Source organism: Colobus angolensis, unplaced genomic scaffold (assembly GCF_000951035.1).
Source record: "Colobus angolensis palliatus isolate OR3802 unplaced genomic scaffold, Cang.pa_1.0 Scaffold310, whole genome shotgun sequence".
Lineage (NCBI taxonomy): Eukaryota > Metazoa > Chordata > Mammalia > Primates > Cercopithecidae > Colobus > Colobus angolensis.
In genome coordinates, this window is record NW_012116378.1 from 837,538 (window position 1) to 854,303 (window position 16,766).

General features: G+C 37.4%; 2 protein-coding genes across 4 annotated transcripts in view; one reads left to right on the plus strand and one right to left on the minus strand.

Moving 5' to 3' along the window:
• FRMPD4 (FERM and PDZ domain containing 4) overlaps nucleotides 1–16,766 on the minus strand; it is an 881,789-nt gene that overhangs the window by 541,392 nt on the left and 323,631 nt on the right. The window lies entirely within an intron of this gene.
• On the plus strand, nucleotides 7,479–7,947 carry LOC105518055 (ATP synthase subunit g, mitochondrial). Its single transcript, XM_011950875.1, has one exon. The coding sequence runs from the start codon at nucleotides 7,525–7,527 to the stop codon at nucleotides 7,834–7,836; it is 312 nt and encodes a 103-aa protein (XP_011806265.1). The 5' UTR covers nucleotides 7,479–7,524; the 3' UTR covers nucleotides 7,837–7,947.

The following is a 16,766-nucleotide window of genomic DNA, read 5'->3' on the forward strand; positions in this document are numbered from 1 at the left end:
ACATCTAAATTCAAACTGCAGGTTGTCTGGTTTTCTTTTCCCCTTTTTTAGCGTGTGTTGTCGGTGGGGAAGGCAGGTCAGTTTCCAGTATTAACACATGATGACTGCATGTGGAGTCTCTGGAACATCAGACTCACTCACTGGGAGCACCGCCAAGCTACTTTCAAATGTAAGTTAAGAAGCTACTCCCCCTTTGTCTTTTGTACAAGATGATGACACCCTTGTTCATCCGTTCTGTCTGGCCAGCCCCTCTAAGTCCACATCTCATCCTCCTCTTCAGGGGAGATGCTGCTGAAAGCAGGTTCCCAGGAAAAGGAAGGCAGAACCACACCACCATCTAAGGGAAGATGTGTGACTCAGGCGGCTTCTAATTGGTTCATATTGGCTTGTGCTGGGCCACATGGGCCTGTGCTTATTCAAGCTGGCTTCTCCTGGCTCTAACTACTTTGTCAGACCTGTGTCCTTTCCCACTCTAATTCAACTAATTTTTCCCTTTGTACTGACTACTAGGAAGATTGGTTCCGATTCTGAACTGTGTATCATGCAGAAGTAGCTTGAGACACATGTTTGATGTATTAACACTTGGCTTCAGATCACCTTTCTTTTTGGTCTGCAATTCTTGTTGACTTTTATTACTTACTTTACATATTGTGTTATTGTTTTGTGCATGGATTTAGGAACAATTTTCAATCTTTTTCTTGAGTGAAGTAGGGTATACACAAAGTCACAGGGCAAATACTTATTCACAAACGTACTACCACAGAAAGAAAACCAAGCAACTGTCACTTCATTGGAGCCTATGAAAAACGGCAATGGCTTTCATATTTTACAATAGAAATATCTGATACTGAGAAGGCTCACTTCATTTCTTGTAAGTGAAATGATTCTAAGAAATGACCAAATGAATATCGCTTTAAACTGGGTTCTCTTGTCAATTATTAAAAGTTGGGATCAATGAGAAAATGGAACAGATACACTATTGCCGTAACGAAAAGGGCTATTAGCAAAGATTCTCATCCTTGGAATTAAGAACACAATTGATAACTATGTGAAAGGAAAGTTAGGAACCTTCTTCCCAGAAAAGTACTAATGTGTACTGATAGATAAATGTATCCCAATACTTTAAAGAGACACACAGGACCCAACCACTCCCATGAACCAAGCCCATCTGCTGCACTGAAGCTCTTCACATACTACTGCAGGGCTTTTAAACGATAATCTGTAGATTTCAGCGAGGAGGTGTCCAACACTTTGCAGTGAAAAAAGAGAAGTCTATGTAATGTATATATAAATAGATGTGGCTGTAAATATCTACAGTGCTTGCTCATAGAGGATTCCAGTTTCTCTTGATATTGTGGTTACCTAAATTAATTTTTGATTCTGTAAAGTCATTTCTTTTTTGAAGTAAAGATAGTACATATACTGGTTTTTGGTTCTGTTCTTTCAAATATGCAACATAAAATTGACAAACAAATTAGTGTTAATCTCAAAAACATACTTTAAATATATTACTGTTCTATAAAATATAAAAATGTAGGAATATCTGCTTTTAGTTTTATGAGAACCAAATTAAAACCACTTGTACTATATTGTAGCTACTTAACAAATATTTTATGATTAACAATACTTAATTTACATATTGATTCAAGACAGAACTAATTTATAAGAGGACTGAAAAAAATGATACTTTAGCAATTTAAGAAGACAAAATTCCATTACAGGTTAATTATGTTGGGTAATGTGATCGTTAATCTCACAAACAGTTTTTATGTTCAATAATTAAAATAAACAAATTAATCACCTTATTGAAAGCTAGCTTACTTCAGTTAGCTGATTCTAAATAGGGAAAACCACCCTACCAGAATAATTTATAATTGTTGTTGTAGTTTCTTCCAATTGATTCATAATTTTGCCAAATATGCCTCAAATTGAATTATTCCATAATTTTACTCTTTACACTTTAGATATAGATAGTAAATGTAATACATGATTGTATTTAATTGGAGGGCAGAATAGCTTAACTGAAATAATTTGTTCAAATATATTCAAAAATTACTAAGGTTCATTACTATTTTAATTTACTGTAAACATTTTATTATAGTATAGTAAAGTATTATATGCCTATTTTTATATGATTTAAAGGAGGAAGTCCAAGTTTATGGATTTAAATAAATTTACCTTTTAACAGTAATTAACAATCAGTTATGCAAAAACAATTCTAATCGGCATAAAGGCATCGGAAAGGACACAAAAGTGAATAGGATACCAAAGATATAATCTTTATTTTTCTGTTGTAGGATTTCTATTTGGGATTTTTTTTCAGGATGCAGTGGTTTCTTCTCTCTCTCCCTATTCCCCATATTTTCACCCACTATATTCATTTTTTTCCTAGAAACTTTCAAACACATTATAGTAGTCTTTATCTGCTAATACCAAAATCTGGATGACATGTGGTCTTCAGCTATTGACTTTTTTTTTCCTTTTTTTTTGGAGACAAGGTCTTGATTTTCTTCTTGATCATAGGTTATATTTGCCTGCCTGTTGCATGTCTAGCAATTTATGATTATATGCTGGACATTATTGATAATATGTTGTATAGAATCTGAATTCTGCTCTGTTCCTCTAAAGAGTGTTTAATTTTGTCATGTCAGACCATTATGTTACAAGTGGGTCACCTTAATTTTGTGGAGGCTTGTTTTTCAGGTTTTCTTACAGTGGGTCAATTTTAGTTTTGCCATTATTTCAAGGATATAGTTATCATTCCTGGGACATGGTCCCTGCTTCTAATGCATAGCTACTTTGGGCTCCAGAGAAAATCTTGAATTGTTTGCCAAATCTTTATAACTTGGTAGGATTTGAACTCCAATGTCTGTCTTCCTAGAACCAGGAAGCTGGTATCACCTCTGCTCAGATCGTTAACTTTCCAACTACTGCTTCCTTTTGTGGTCCTTGAAATCATACCTGTACATGCATAGTTTAGGAGTCAACTAGGAATTTTTATGCAGATTTTAGGATTCTCCATTTCCAGGATTTCCCCTCTCGATTTCCAGGAGTTTTTGGCAGCCCTAGAACTCTAACCTCTGACTTCTTCACTTAATAAGAATGCCACCTTCTGCTTGAGCTCTATCTTAGTGTGCCACAACAAACTGGGAAGCACCCTCAGCAGAAAAACCAGTTAAGTATGGATATTGCCTAATGCGCTCTTCTTTCAAGAACCATATCCCCTGTAGTTCTGGCTTGCTTTTACTACTTTCCAAGTAGCTTTCAAACAACTATTTTTATAGTTTATAATTTTTAATTTAGTTATTATCAGCAAAATAGTCCAATAGTTAGCACAATGGAAGCTATGCTGCCAATGTTGGAATGAGAACCTTAGAGATTTGTTTTTGACTGAATGTTTCTTTTTAAAAAATTAAAAGAGTTCTCCCTTTTTCTATTTCACAGCTTTAGTTAAAATATTGAGAAATTTCTATCTAAAGAAAAGAGCTTTGGGGCTTAACAGGTTTTAAAATAGAATATTAATAAAAAATTGTGAGGCATTTTTTTCTTGCCCAAAACAGAAAGTCTGAATTGTTTTCTCTCTGCATATGGCATTATAGGTTTTGGCAATCCTACGAGGTATAGCTCTCTCCCTGTCATGTAGACATAGCATCAAGAAAAAGGAAACTCTGGTATGCTGTAATTTTTCTAATGAGAAATGACATGTGACAGTAAAGGAAGATGTAGAAAGGTTTAAAAAACAACAAAAAAATGCAAAACAATTGAAAAGGGATCATTATAAGAGTCTGTTTCATATGGAAGGAAACAACAGTCTTTCCTTCTTTGATAGCATATAAAACATTACTGTATAACAAAGCAAGATTATGATATTTATAACAATATTTTTATCAGTCAAAAGTTCTAGTTGTGAGCAAAACAAACAGAATGTGAATAATACAAGCTCAAAAGGGATTAAATAAGGATAGTTGGTTGTTCATAAACATCATAAGAATCAGGGTTGTAGTCAATGCACCCAGAGTCAACATTTAAAATCACATCACAGATCAGGAGAGTAAGGATATCACAGGTGCTACCACTGAGGACAGACACTGAAACTTGTACCACAGATACCACCAGTGCTGAACTTGAACTGCCTCTGTTAGAACTGCTGCATCTGAGACCTCTAAGACTGGGCGTGGTGACTGCTACCAATGTGGCTCATCATCAAAATGGATTCTGGGTAGCCCCTGCTTCTCCATACCATGAGCTACTAATTCAAGGACAGGTGTTAGTATGTCTGATTGCCCATATGCCCCATTCCTAGCTGCAAGGAAGTTTGGAAAAGTGGGTCTGTGTCATCTTCAGATTCTACAGTAGGGTTGGCTCTGCCTCATGACTTGGGAGAGTCTCCAAATGTAAGAAGGTTATTTTGAAGTTAGAAGCCCCCTCCTTCCACAAAAAGAATAAATACAGGTCTCTTACAATATCTTTGAATCATCAAAGAGATAAGACAAAAACAACATTTATTAAGTACCTACCTAATACTAGGCCCTTTGCTTAGTGTTTTTAAACCACATTATTGAATTTAATTCAATTTAGTTTAATCACCATAATAATCTTGAAGGCAGATGTGATTTCTTTCTATTTGCAAGGTTAGATTCTGAGACTCAGAAAGATCACACACTGATAAAGAACAGATTTATCACCAGGTTTATCTTGGTTCAAAGTCATGTGTTCTTGAAGAAGGCAGAAAAACACACTTATTAGAAAGTTATGTACCAAATGTTTCCCATTGTATCTTTCACAGGCTGCTATCACAGAGCCTATAGCCCTTTCTGGGACTTCCTTATTTACATGTCTAAATTCCCTTCTCAACTCCAGAGCCCCTTGCAGGTTCAAGACAGAGTCTTCTTCTTTGAATCTATAATGAGCCCACATGGTGCCTGCACACACCAAAGAGGTTCAATCCTTATTTGCTGAATACGTTACACAAATCTTGAAAATTCATTCCTGCAACGAAAGGGGTAATGCTGAGGTAGACAGAACTGTCCTGTAAAGTTGCATAATTTAACAGCTTCCCTGTAGGAAGTTATAAAGGAAACAATACAATGCACCGTTTTAATATAGAGGGAGACATGATTCCCTTAAAGAAATAAACACCCCAATACATAAGTCATCTTAAAAGAGCTTTTGGCATTCTAAGTAAGCTGTGCAATAACACTCCAAGAGTATACAGAAAGAATTAAACTATTTTTCTTACTTCATACAATCTATCGTGTTTTCAAGCTACTCATTTGTCCTCAATTCCAATCCCCTTGCCAAAAGTCCTGGCTTAGCAATTTCTTCAGATAAAAATAAGAATCCTCTTACCTTGAAGGGAAATGGTACTATATAAATTTACTGTATATAAAGAAAATCTTAACTCATATTTCAAAATTTATTAGTATATATTTTTATACAATGTTGAGTCCTTAAGGGACAGTCGATTTAGGTTAGAGAAAGCATTTCATAACAGGGTAGTTAATAGCTGGAACAGGTTGTGAAATTTCTCTCTCTGGAAATCATTGAAAATTGGATAAATCCTCATCTATCTTGGATGATTTAGTCTGCCTAGGTGCACTGGGAACAGGCTTCATGGGCTTCAAAAGTCCCTTCCAGCTTGGGTTATCATCCCCTTCATCATTAAAAAGCCTTTTTTTAGCATTTGATTAGCTCTGATTTTGTGTCCAGGTTGGTTGAAGAGCACTACTGGGACCTTGCTTTTTGCCCTCTAAAATTTACAGCCTGTGGGAACCCAGAGAGGTGACTCCTTTGGCATGAAGCAATTGAACAAAGGAAGACAATCATTAGCCCAATTCATGAATGGGGCAATTTACAACCGGTGTAAATTCAAGATAAGCATTCCAGGAATGGAGGGACGGCAAGTGTCTATATATAAACGATCAGGGGAGGGATCTGGGGAAAATATCAGATTCCTTATGCCATCAGCTTTTCTCCAGTGAATCTAGGCAGGTGATGTAGAGGAAGATGAGAATGTTTAAAATGTCAAGAGACAGAGCAATTTGGCAAGGGGCAGGGGTGAAGAAGACAGTGATGAAAGGAAGAGAAGGGAAAAGGCTTTCTAGGCAGGAGATGAGACTCTGGAAAAGGAGCTACAGAGAAGAAGCTGACAGGTTGCTCTCAGGATGTGGGAAGGAGGCTTCGAAAATCAAAGGGATCTCAGAATGGAACAAACCCAAAGAGTTGTTAAAAGGGAGGGCATGCAGTGCCCGTACCTTGGTTCTGAATTGGGAAGCCAGGGGAGAGTTCTGGCCTCGCTTTTCGGCAGGGTACCTCAGAGGACCGCGAAGAAGTTAAGGCAGCAGCATCAAAGGGCGGAAACAGTATCCAAGGGTACCTGAGCCTAGAATCAAGACAGAGACTCTATCTACCTCACCTTTTCGCTCCAATCACATACAGCAAAAGAGTAGAATTTCTTAACTGTGGCACTATTGACATTTTGGGCTGGGTAATTCTTTGTTGTGGGGGCTGCCCTGTGCACTGCACGATGTAGAGAAGCATCCCTGACCTCAACACGCACTAAGCCAGTAGTACTCCCCCAACCTCAGTTGTGACAACCAAGTATGTCTCCAGACATTACAAAATGTCCCCTGAGAGCACAATGTGGGAATCCAAATTGCTCCATTGAAAACCACTAGTGACAGAGAATTGAGAAGAATATGCCTCATTTAACCAGAATGAAATCTCTCATTTATGTTTTTGTATAAAAACAAAAGATCAACAAAACCAAGTATCTTTGCACATACAAAGCAAAGGCCAAATAGATTAAAATCCTGAAGAGTAGATTTCGGTCTAAAATGTCTCTGTATCTCTGAGGACCCCTCAGGAAACAATGTTGTCAGTGAGTCCTTGTTCCAACCAATTGTCAATTAGATGGATTCACTTCTTTAAATTAAATCTTTGTTCTTGTGAAAGTACAAATTGTCCTGGGGGGAAAAAACGCATTTAAAGATATTGTTGGTCCATAATACCTTGGTGTAAATAAATAGATTAACAGAATCCTTCTGAGAAGCAAGTGCCTTTGTTTTTGTTTTGAGGGAAAGGAATTAAGTTGAGTAAGCAGGATAGCATCTCTTATATTCAGCTCTGTCCTTGCCCTTCAAAACTCTCCCCAGTATCACTAGGGTTGAAAGTCTGGAAATATTTCCTAGCTCTCTTTAGTAGTAGGGTTTGTATTCATATTCTGCCAAGGACCGTCATTGACAGAAACCTGGTAGGGGAAGAGAAAGAGAAGACATTATTCACTGACAGCAGCTGGAGTCGGATGTGTGGGCATTAACATATATGTGGTTTTTTGTTGGTGTCTCCCAAGCATCTTCCTGAGAATGACCCCATAAAGTGTTCTAGGTTGCTAAGATATTAGGTAGTCGTTTCTTGCCTTCACTGCACTTTCTGAGTTCTTGATACCAAAAAATGTATCCTTGACTTTGGCTGTCAAATTTCCCAAACAGTGGTTCCAGGCAACGGACTTTGCATCCCAGAACCATGGCCCAATTTGTCCGTAACCTTGTGGAGAAGACCCCGGCTCTGGTGAACGCTGCTGTGACTTACTCGAAGCCTCCATTGGCCACATTTTGGTACTACGCCAAGGTTGAGCTGGTTCCTCCCACCCCTGCTGAGATCCCTAGAGCTATTCAGAGCCTGAAAAAAATAGTCAATAGTGCTCAGACTGGTAGCTTCAAACAGCTCACAGTTAAGGAAGCTGTGCTGAATGGTTTGGTGGCCACTGAGGTGTTGATGTGGTTTTATGTCGGAGAGATCATAGGCAAGCATGGCATCATTGGCTATGATGTTTGAAGACCAATCTTTAACATCTGGTTATATTTGATTTATTATTTGAGTGTTGTTGGACCATGTGTGATCAGACTGCTATCTGAATAAAATAAGATTTGTCAAAAAAAAAAAAAATTTCCCAAACAGTGTGTAAGCAGGTAATTCCCTATATTCTATCCTTTCCTGTTGAATTTATCTAGAGTGTTTTCTTCTTACTTCACTCAATCTTGACTAGCACATGAATAAAGCTATAAGATAAGGGCACAGGATACCGGGAGAACGAGAAACACTAAGGAAGAAAGGGGAACATCAAGTGGGTGACATGGCATTAGTTTCCCATGGATTCCATAACAAATTCCCCCAAACTAAGTGACTTAAAATGACAGAAACTTATTCTCTCACAGTCTGGAAGCCAGAAGTCTGAAACCAAGGTGTCAGCAGGGTCATGCTTCCTCTGAACGTTCTAGAGAAGAATCCTAGATCAATAATGCTTCCTTGCCTCTTCCTATTAATAACTTCTGGTGGTTGCCAGAAATCCTTGGCATTCCTTTTCTTGGAGTTGCATCACTTGTATCTCAGTCTCTGTTGTTACATGGCATCCTTCTCTCTGTGTCTCTGTGCCTGTGTCTTCACTTAGCCTTCTTATTAGAACATCAGACATTGATTTAGGGTCTATTTTAATCCAGTATGACCTCATCTTAACTTGATTACATCCACAAAACCCTATTTCCTAGTAAGGTTACATTCACAGGTACTAGGTGAACATGGAGTTTGGGATGACACAAATTAGTTTAGTATAGGCATCAAAAACAAAATTTGCCTCCTAATTCCTTTCTCCCATGGCCAGTCTTCCCCTAAAGATCAGTGCCCTGGGCATAGTGGGAAGGATACCCAGCATTGTTGGAGGTGAATATTCTTAGAACTAAACCTTCAAATAAAATGTGGATATGAGCACCCCGAATGTTTTTTGTAGGTGATGTTATTCCTTCTGAGGGCAGAATGCTTACATAACCACTCACACCAGTACTCCATAAAAGTGACACATAGTTTCCTACAAATAAACATAGTTCAGTTCATTCATTCAACAAGAATATTTTGACATCAATATGCACAACAGCTCTGAGCTAAAGAAGAGCAAGAGACTGTTGTTTAATTATTGATGCTATCTTAATCATTTTGATACAACAAGCTATAAACATAAGCCTCTAGGATTATCCAAAATAGTCCATGTACATTGTCAGGAAGATTCATAGCTATATTGCATGTGTGCACCAACTGCTCTGTAAGTCTCTCATCAGTCAGGATGAAGATTACAAGAAAAATCTGGCATCCAAAAGGAACTGCAGTTTGGCAAGATGTGAGGAAATGAGGATTATATCAGAAATACAATGCCATGAGAAGTTAAAAAAAAAAAAAAGAAGAAAAAACACCCAGAGGAGAGAAAGACAACAAATCTCTAGGCAATAACTGATACCTAGGCAAACAATTCTGGAATAATACAAGCCATCAGTATGTTTATTATCTCTTTACAACTATAAAATTGAAGAAAGAAACAGCTCTGTTTAATTTTCAAATCAGTTCTATAAATAAGAACATTAACTAGAGGAGGGTAGCATGAACTCTGAAACATCTATTCATTAGTAACTGTCATCACACACAGTTATGGGAAGCATCTTCCCTTCTGACAGACCATGCACAGACACTGTCCTTCTCCCTTCTCCCACCCAGGAACTGCTCATTAGTAAACAGGCTTTTTCCAGACTCATCTTAAGAAGGTACAGAAAATATTAGCAACTTTCTGGCACTTCATTTATTGAGTGTTAAAGCCAAAAGCACCTCTGACGTGCTAATGCACTTCAGTTTCATCGTATCTCTTATAAGTGGGAATAATTTAGGCCTGAACACCAAGCAATCAATTGGAGGACCCACCAGAAATAGCAGGTTAGCACAGCTGATGTTGACCGCCCACATTCTCTGGCCCCTATTCTCATCCTATTAGTCACAATACCCTACAGGCAGCAGATACACAGCAATTTCCTTTATTGTTGTCGTTGTTGAAGGATTTACTAAAAACATGAGAAGGTGATTTGTAAATGTTTTTCAATATAGAAGTTTATTTTTCCCCCGATTATAAAAAATTATATGTTCTTTTAGAAATGCTGTGAAAGTACAGAAAAATAGAAAAGATAGAAATAATAACACAAAATCTTACCATCTGTAGAAAACAACTTGTCATTTTTTTCTGTTCATTCCACACTTTTAAACATATATGAAGGGAAAATATGTGATTTAAGAGAAAACTATGCATTGTTTAGGCTCTCCACTTGAGAACCTATCTTTCCAAGTGATCTGATTCTGACTGTAGGGGGGATCTGTGCCTTGCATTGCCTTTGAACTATGTTGCAACCCTGTAAGTTTTAAATAACTGACAACAATGCAAAATAATACTTGTCTACGGACAAGCAAATAAATTCTATAAGGTGGAGGTACAATTGAGTCCCTGTCCCACTGTGGAAGAAGCCGTTTTTGCAATCATTTGTGAATTCATTTAAATATTCCTGATCCTTAAATGTGTTTGTTCATTCTTTGGATTCTCCTTTGAACTGTTTTAACATCTTACCAGTTCCCTCATTAATAATGAGTTAAATAAAAATCTTTAACATGTGTTCATTTTATATCTGTATGAATCATGAGTCTACCTTGTTTGATAATTTTTAAAACATTAATTTTATTTGCAATAACAGAGTTTCACCATAACTAATTCTTTGTAGCATGCTTTATTCTTTTAAAAATACATCAAGGCAAGGCGTGGTGGCTGACACCTGTAATCCTAACACTTTGGGAGACTAAGGTGGGAGGATGGCTTGAACCCAGGGGTTGGAGACCAGCCTGGGCAATAGTGAGACACCCACCTCTACAAAAATATTAAAAATTTAAAAATTTTAAAAAATAAAAATACATGACATAGCTCTTTTCCATGATGATCAATACAGATTTGTAATGACTGCAAAGTATTCCAACTGTATGAATGATCCATACCTGAAACCACCTTTGCAAAAATTATAACTGAGACAATTATTACAGTGAAAGAGGTCTGACCTAACTGACTCCATCTTGCTTCCAACCTCCAAACTGTTCTTGTTCATTGTTGGGCATAGGCTGAACTAACTTTGGGAGGAAATAAGTTTGTAGTTTAACTTTGAAACAAAGATGATAATAGCCTTTTCCCAAAACAAACTCCCTTTCTGCCTGAGGACTAGATTGTCTTTGCAGGACTCACAAATTAGCCATAAGATTAGAAATTATGGTTTAGGAATCATGGAGCTGGAGATTACAAGATTACTCAACCTCCCCAAATTGCTCCCGGTGACAACATCACTATTGTGAAACCTAAGATCACTGCTTGAGATATTTTGCAGAACCTGTACTAGAGGGATCAACTGGCACCACCCAGATCGATAAGCTGGCTCATTTGGTCTTGTGGCCTCCACCCAGGAACTGACTCAGTGCAAGAGGACAGCTTCAGCAACTTATGATTTCATCTCTGACTGGACCAATCAGCACTCCCCACTTTCCAACCTTCTACCCACCAAATTAACCTTAAAATCCCCAGTCCCTGAGTTTTCAGGGAGACTGATTTGAGTAATAATAAAACTCTGGCCCTTGCACAGCTGACTCTGAATAAATTAAACTCTTTCTCTATTGCAATTCCCTTGTCTTGATAAATTGGCTCTGCTAGGCAGCAGACATGGAGAAGCCATTGGGTGGTTACATATGGATGGATATTTAGTTGGTTTCTAATATCTTGCAGTTATGAACAATGCCACAAAGAACATTCTTGAACAAAATTGCATACCTGTCCAATTAACTATTTGGACAGATTTCCAGAACTGCTGGGTCAAAATACCTGCACAGGCTGTACACAGGTACATTCCTATGAACACTGTATGAGAGGGCCCATTTCTAGTAAGGAAGTGAACTTAATTGCCTATAGGGCCAGGCAAGTAAATGAGATGTTTTATTCAGGCCTTTTGTAAGATCGTAGGGTGACGAAGGGCTTCAGAATGAAAAGGAGCAGAGGCTCAATGTTCACTGCTTGCTTCCAGGCCATCAACATCAAAAACATTCAAAGAAGGAAAAAAATACACACACACACACACACACACATTTTCCTTTCTAACATTTAAATTGTCTACTTTTGTTGAATAAAGAAATGTTAGTGAGAAACTTGGCTTGGAATAAGCTAGTTCAACCAAAAGGCACACATATTCTATGAGGTCCCTTGCTTCTCAAATATTTGATGGAAAAAATCATCCAGCAAGCTGTATTTTCTGACAATAAGGATTGACAGGGAGGGAGGCACAGCATTATGTTAAAATACAAAACAAACAACAACAAAAAAACTTGCATCTGTATTAGTATGTTTGATCAATACAAAGTATCTAGAGACAGTCTAAAAATTCATTTAGATACAGGAACCAACTTTTTAAAATGTTGCATCCTACATTTATAAAACCTCCTGTTCATTCAACAGAGTTCAAACTGTTAGTCTGGTAAACTTGTCCTTTCTACTTTTTTTTCTAGCAAAATATTTCTATGCATTTATTTCAAAACAATCTATTCTTTCACTATAAATGAGTAATTTTAATCTTCATTAAAGTGGTCAGTTGTCTGACCACAGTGACACAAAGCCTGGAAAAGTCTGCAGAGTCTAACAGAAATGACATTTGAATGCCTTAAGAGAGTCAAAGAATTGCAAAACCAATCAAACTGTGAAGGAAGTGAACTACCTCAATGGGGGACAAAGTCATCTATGAGTAGATGGAAGAATGAAGTAAAATGGCACTTGAATCTAAGGCATCACTACTCACTCAAGTGTGGTTGCTGCCCCAGCAACACAGGTATTACCTGGGAGCTGGGTACAATCATTAATGTGCACACAAATGTGCACAAGACTCACCTGGGAGTCTTGTTAAAATTATGGTTTGGATCTGGTAAGTCTGGGTGGGGTTGTGAGAACTCACAACCAAATCCAAACCTTTATTTTAACAAGACACCAAGGCGAGACTTGTGCTCATTCATGTGCACACTAAAGATTAAGAAGCACTCGTCAAGCAATCATCAGGATATTAACAGCAACTGGTATTTCTCATCAGGGTCACAAGTATGAATAAAGACCAGACTTACGTCTCTCTGCCTGAATTAAAAACAGTGAATCAGGATGGAAACCTGAACTTTACTGGGTGAGAATGATATTCTTATTGGATGTGTTTTCATCCCAGAAAGGTTTGGAATTAAGTATAGAAATGATGGAGTAAATCAATCCCATAGTATTAATATCTAATTCAAAATGTGTGCTGAGTAATTGATTTACATTTGGGTTTATATGTTAAAAGAGAGTTTATAAATGGGACTGAGACATTTAAGAGAACAAAACATATCTATATGTCTAAAACAGCTTTATAAAAGTTGTTCAATACTTGGAAGGGGTTGTCAGACAATTGAAGGACTTTAAAAGAAATACAGAAATACCATTTAAATGTTGAAGGGCATTTAATTATGTTTTCAAAAGTCCTCATAAAAGTGACTATAAAATTTTGCTAGATTTACAAATTGTTAAAAAAATAAGGAAGAAATATGATTTTGAATGTGTAACTTGAATACATTGGATATCAAGTTTGTTCACAAAACTGCCCTTAAATAATCTGTTCTGTGAACAAGTCACCTTCAGCACCCACACAAGAAAGTCACCTTTACAGCCAGATATTACAAGGTCTTTGAGAGAAACTAGAAGTGCCATCATCCAAGTTCAAACTTATCAGGGCCTTATTTCATCTTCCAGTCATGGCATGTGCCCACTTCTCTTCTCCCCCTTTTCCCAACTTTCCAGATTCTAGTAAGATATCAATCAGTGGAAACCCAGCAGAAGACCAGGAACAGGCATATTTCTGGAGGCTTCCAAATATCTAAGTGCTAATGCTATGACAATAGCAGTAATCTCTTACACTGTATTAATATTTTATAGGTGGTAAATGGGTCGCTGTCTCATAGGGTCTATATAGTCCCATTTCACAGTTAAGGAAGCAAGATTTAAAGTGTGTCATGGCTTGGCTCACGCTGGGGTCACTCCTGGAATTCCGAAGTCCACACATGCTCATTTTGCTGTTTCCCAAGGCCTGTCTCAGCAAAGTTGTAGAGATGTGTTCCCTACATTCAGAGAAAACCTCCTCAATACTAATTTTAACTTAAAAAAAATACGTAAATACATATATCTATATTTGAAAAGAGATGATACATATGATATGGACATGCTAATTTTTGTTAAACTGTACTATGTGATAAAACTAGCATATTCCATTTTCTGATGGGGCTTAATAATAGTATTTCCTACACATATGTAAATAGTTCATTGAAAATTAAAGAGGCTCCTAACATTCACAATTATTCAATTTAATTATGTGTTCCTTATATATTCACATTCTAGGTAATCAAATTTAAAAAGTGAAAGAAACACACAGTCAAATGTCTGCTGATTTTCTGTTCGAGGCTCTGTTTCATAAACATTTTATCCTCTATCCTTACCTGGCTACATGTATTTCCATGCTTCCTATTAGAAGTCTATATAAATATATGCATATTTGAAATATATATTTCAACTTTATATACACACGTGTGTATATGTATATAAGCTTTCTTTTTATAACAACAAATGCGCTCTACTTTAGGTATGTTCAACAGTATCAATCACCACTTAACTGGCTCTTTTAAGATGTATACTGAGGTTAACTAGATAGGAAGTCTCTATCAAACCTCATTCAGGCTCCCACAAATAGTTCCAAACTTCAACTGGCCCACATGTGGTGGGTAAACAGTCATATTCTCTCATTTCATTTTACATCCATAATGTGATTACTGTGATATTTTGACCTAAACATACGCTCTTTCTCATGATACTCACTGGCTCCATCCTAAGCCCAAAGGAGAATGCAATGGCAATACGGACTGAAGCAAGTCTGGGCTCTGCCAATGACCAATAAGGATACAGGGTGGTTATGTCAGCACTGCCAAACCACCTCAGCCATTGCTATCCTTGGAGATGTTTATGATCGTTGCCTCACAACTGGTTTGGAAGTTGGAAATTATACAAGACAGTATTTAGCAGCTAGTTTAGACAGTCTAGAAATGAGGTCATTTCAAGATTATTGTGGACAGGATGCCAAAATTCTTGTTCAGATGATGGGAATTTTACCATCTACAAATTATACCCACAGATAAATTACAATCTAACAAATATACAACTTCTAATTTGCACACAAGACTAAAATCTACATCCCATTGACACATCCATTCAGTCATTCCACAAACATTCGTTGGGTTTCCCTTTAGGTCCACCTGTCATTCCAGGTGCCAGAAAAACATGTATGAACAGCCTATGACTTCTGCCCTCATGGAGCCAGAAGCAAATATACATTTATAGATTATGATGTGAAAGATACTGAGTAGTACTAAAAAAGTCTACATCTCTGCAGGACAGTGTTAACCTAGCAGGACTGAGCTATTATCTTCAGAAGGATCAGCTTGAAGGGTTAGTCCTTGGCTGGCTCCTGGGAAGTCAGCTTCTGAAAAGTTGCCTACACAATCGGTTATTTTTCCCACCTGGGACACTAAACACCTGCTTTCCTTCCGGGAGTCTGGAATTTCAGTAATTGTGGCTGGTCACTGTAACTTCGTGACCAGACAACAGTAACAACTCTGGGCTCTGAGTCTAACTAAGATGGGCTTCCTCAGGCAGAAAAACTGTACACATGTTGCTTCCTTTTCCCTGTTGGGGGCAAGAGTGCTTATGTGGCCTCATCCAGGGACAAACATGGCAAGCCTGTGCATGGATTCCTCCAGACTTGGCCTGTGTCTTTTTCCCTTATTGACACAACTGTGTATCCTTGCTGTGTAGCTGTAATAAATAAATAGAACTGTATGCACCATGGTATGCTGAGTCCCATGGGCCTTTTTAAAAAAACACCAAACATGTGGGTGGTCTTTGTGATCCCCAAACAGTCCCATTGTCTCAATAGTCTGCCATTTGGATTGGTACTTGAACATTAGTGATGTTCCAGTGAGTGAATTTGACAGTTGGGGGTTGGGGGGAGGTGCAGTTAAACATTTCAAAGTCGGTGAAATAAACGATCAAGTTCATTTTAATTTCGAAGTATCTGTCTGTACAGTCAGTATTTTTTACCAGAAATTCTATACAGTATTTAACATGTAACACACACATGCACACACACTCGTGTCGTGTCTTTGAATTTTAAAGTTTGAGCTAAACATCAAGTGACATAAAAAGAAAGGACAGAATTAAGCCAAGGGCAACATGGCTTCTATTAACCTTTCAGCCTCAATCCTTCACTCAAGTTATTTGGCAAATTAAATGATCTTAGATTAAAGTGGAAAGCCAGCACTGAGAAGTTCCATTTCATGTGGTCATTGTTTTCAATAATTAAATGCAGGGCTTGCTATCAGCTAGGAATAGAGAAGTGTGAAAAGAAACAGTATTCCCCCCTGAAAAAGAGCTATCCAGTCTTTTTAGCATGCCTTTGTTGTTGTTAGCAGTTTTTGCTTTACAGATTCTAAAATCCTGTGCCTTCAAGATGGAATCAGAAAAATGCTACAACAATTTGTATTACATTTTCTTAAATGCTAACCTAAATCATACACAAAACACCCAAATTTTCTATAACAGTAGTTCAGTAAACAATAATAGTTCTCAAACTTCCTCCTTTATCCCCAGTGCCTGTAACATACTTCATAATGGGGCAGCACCCCAAAATTTTTTAAGTGCCACTGTGATTAACATGAACGATTTTATACTTCACCTCTGATACCATTTTTTAAAAAAATAACTAGAACAAAACAGTGATGTGTATATGGGTACAAAAGCGAATTTTCACCCATATCCT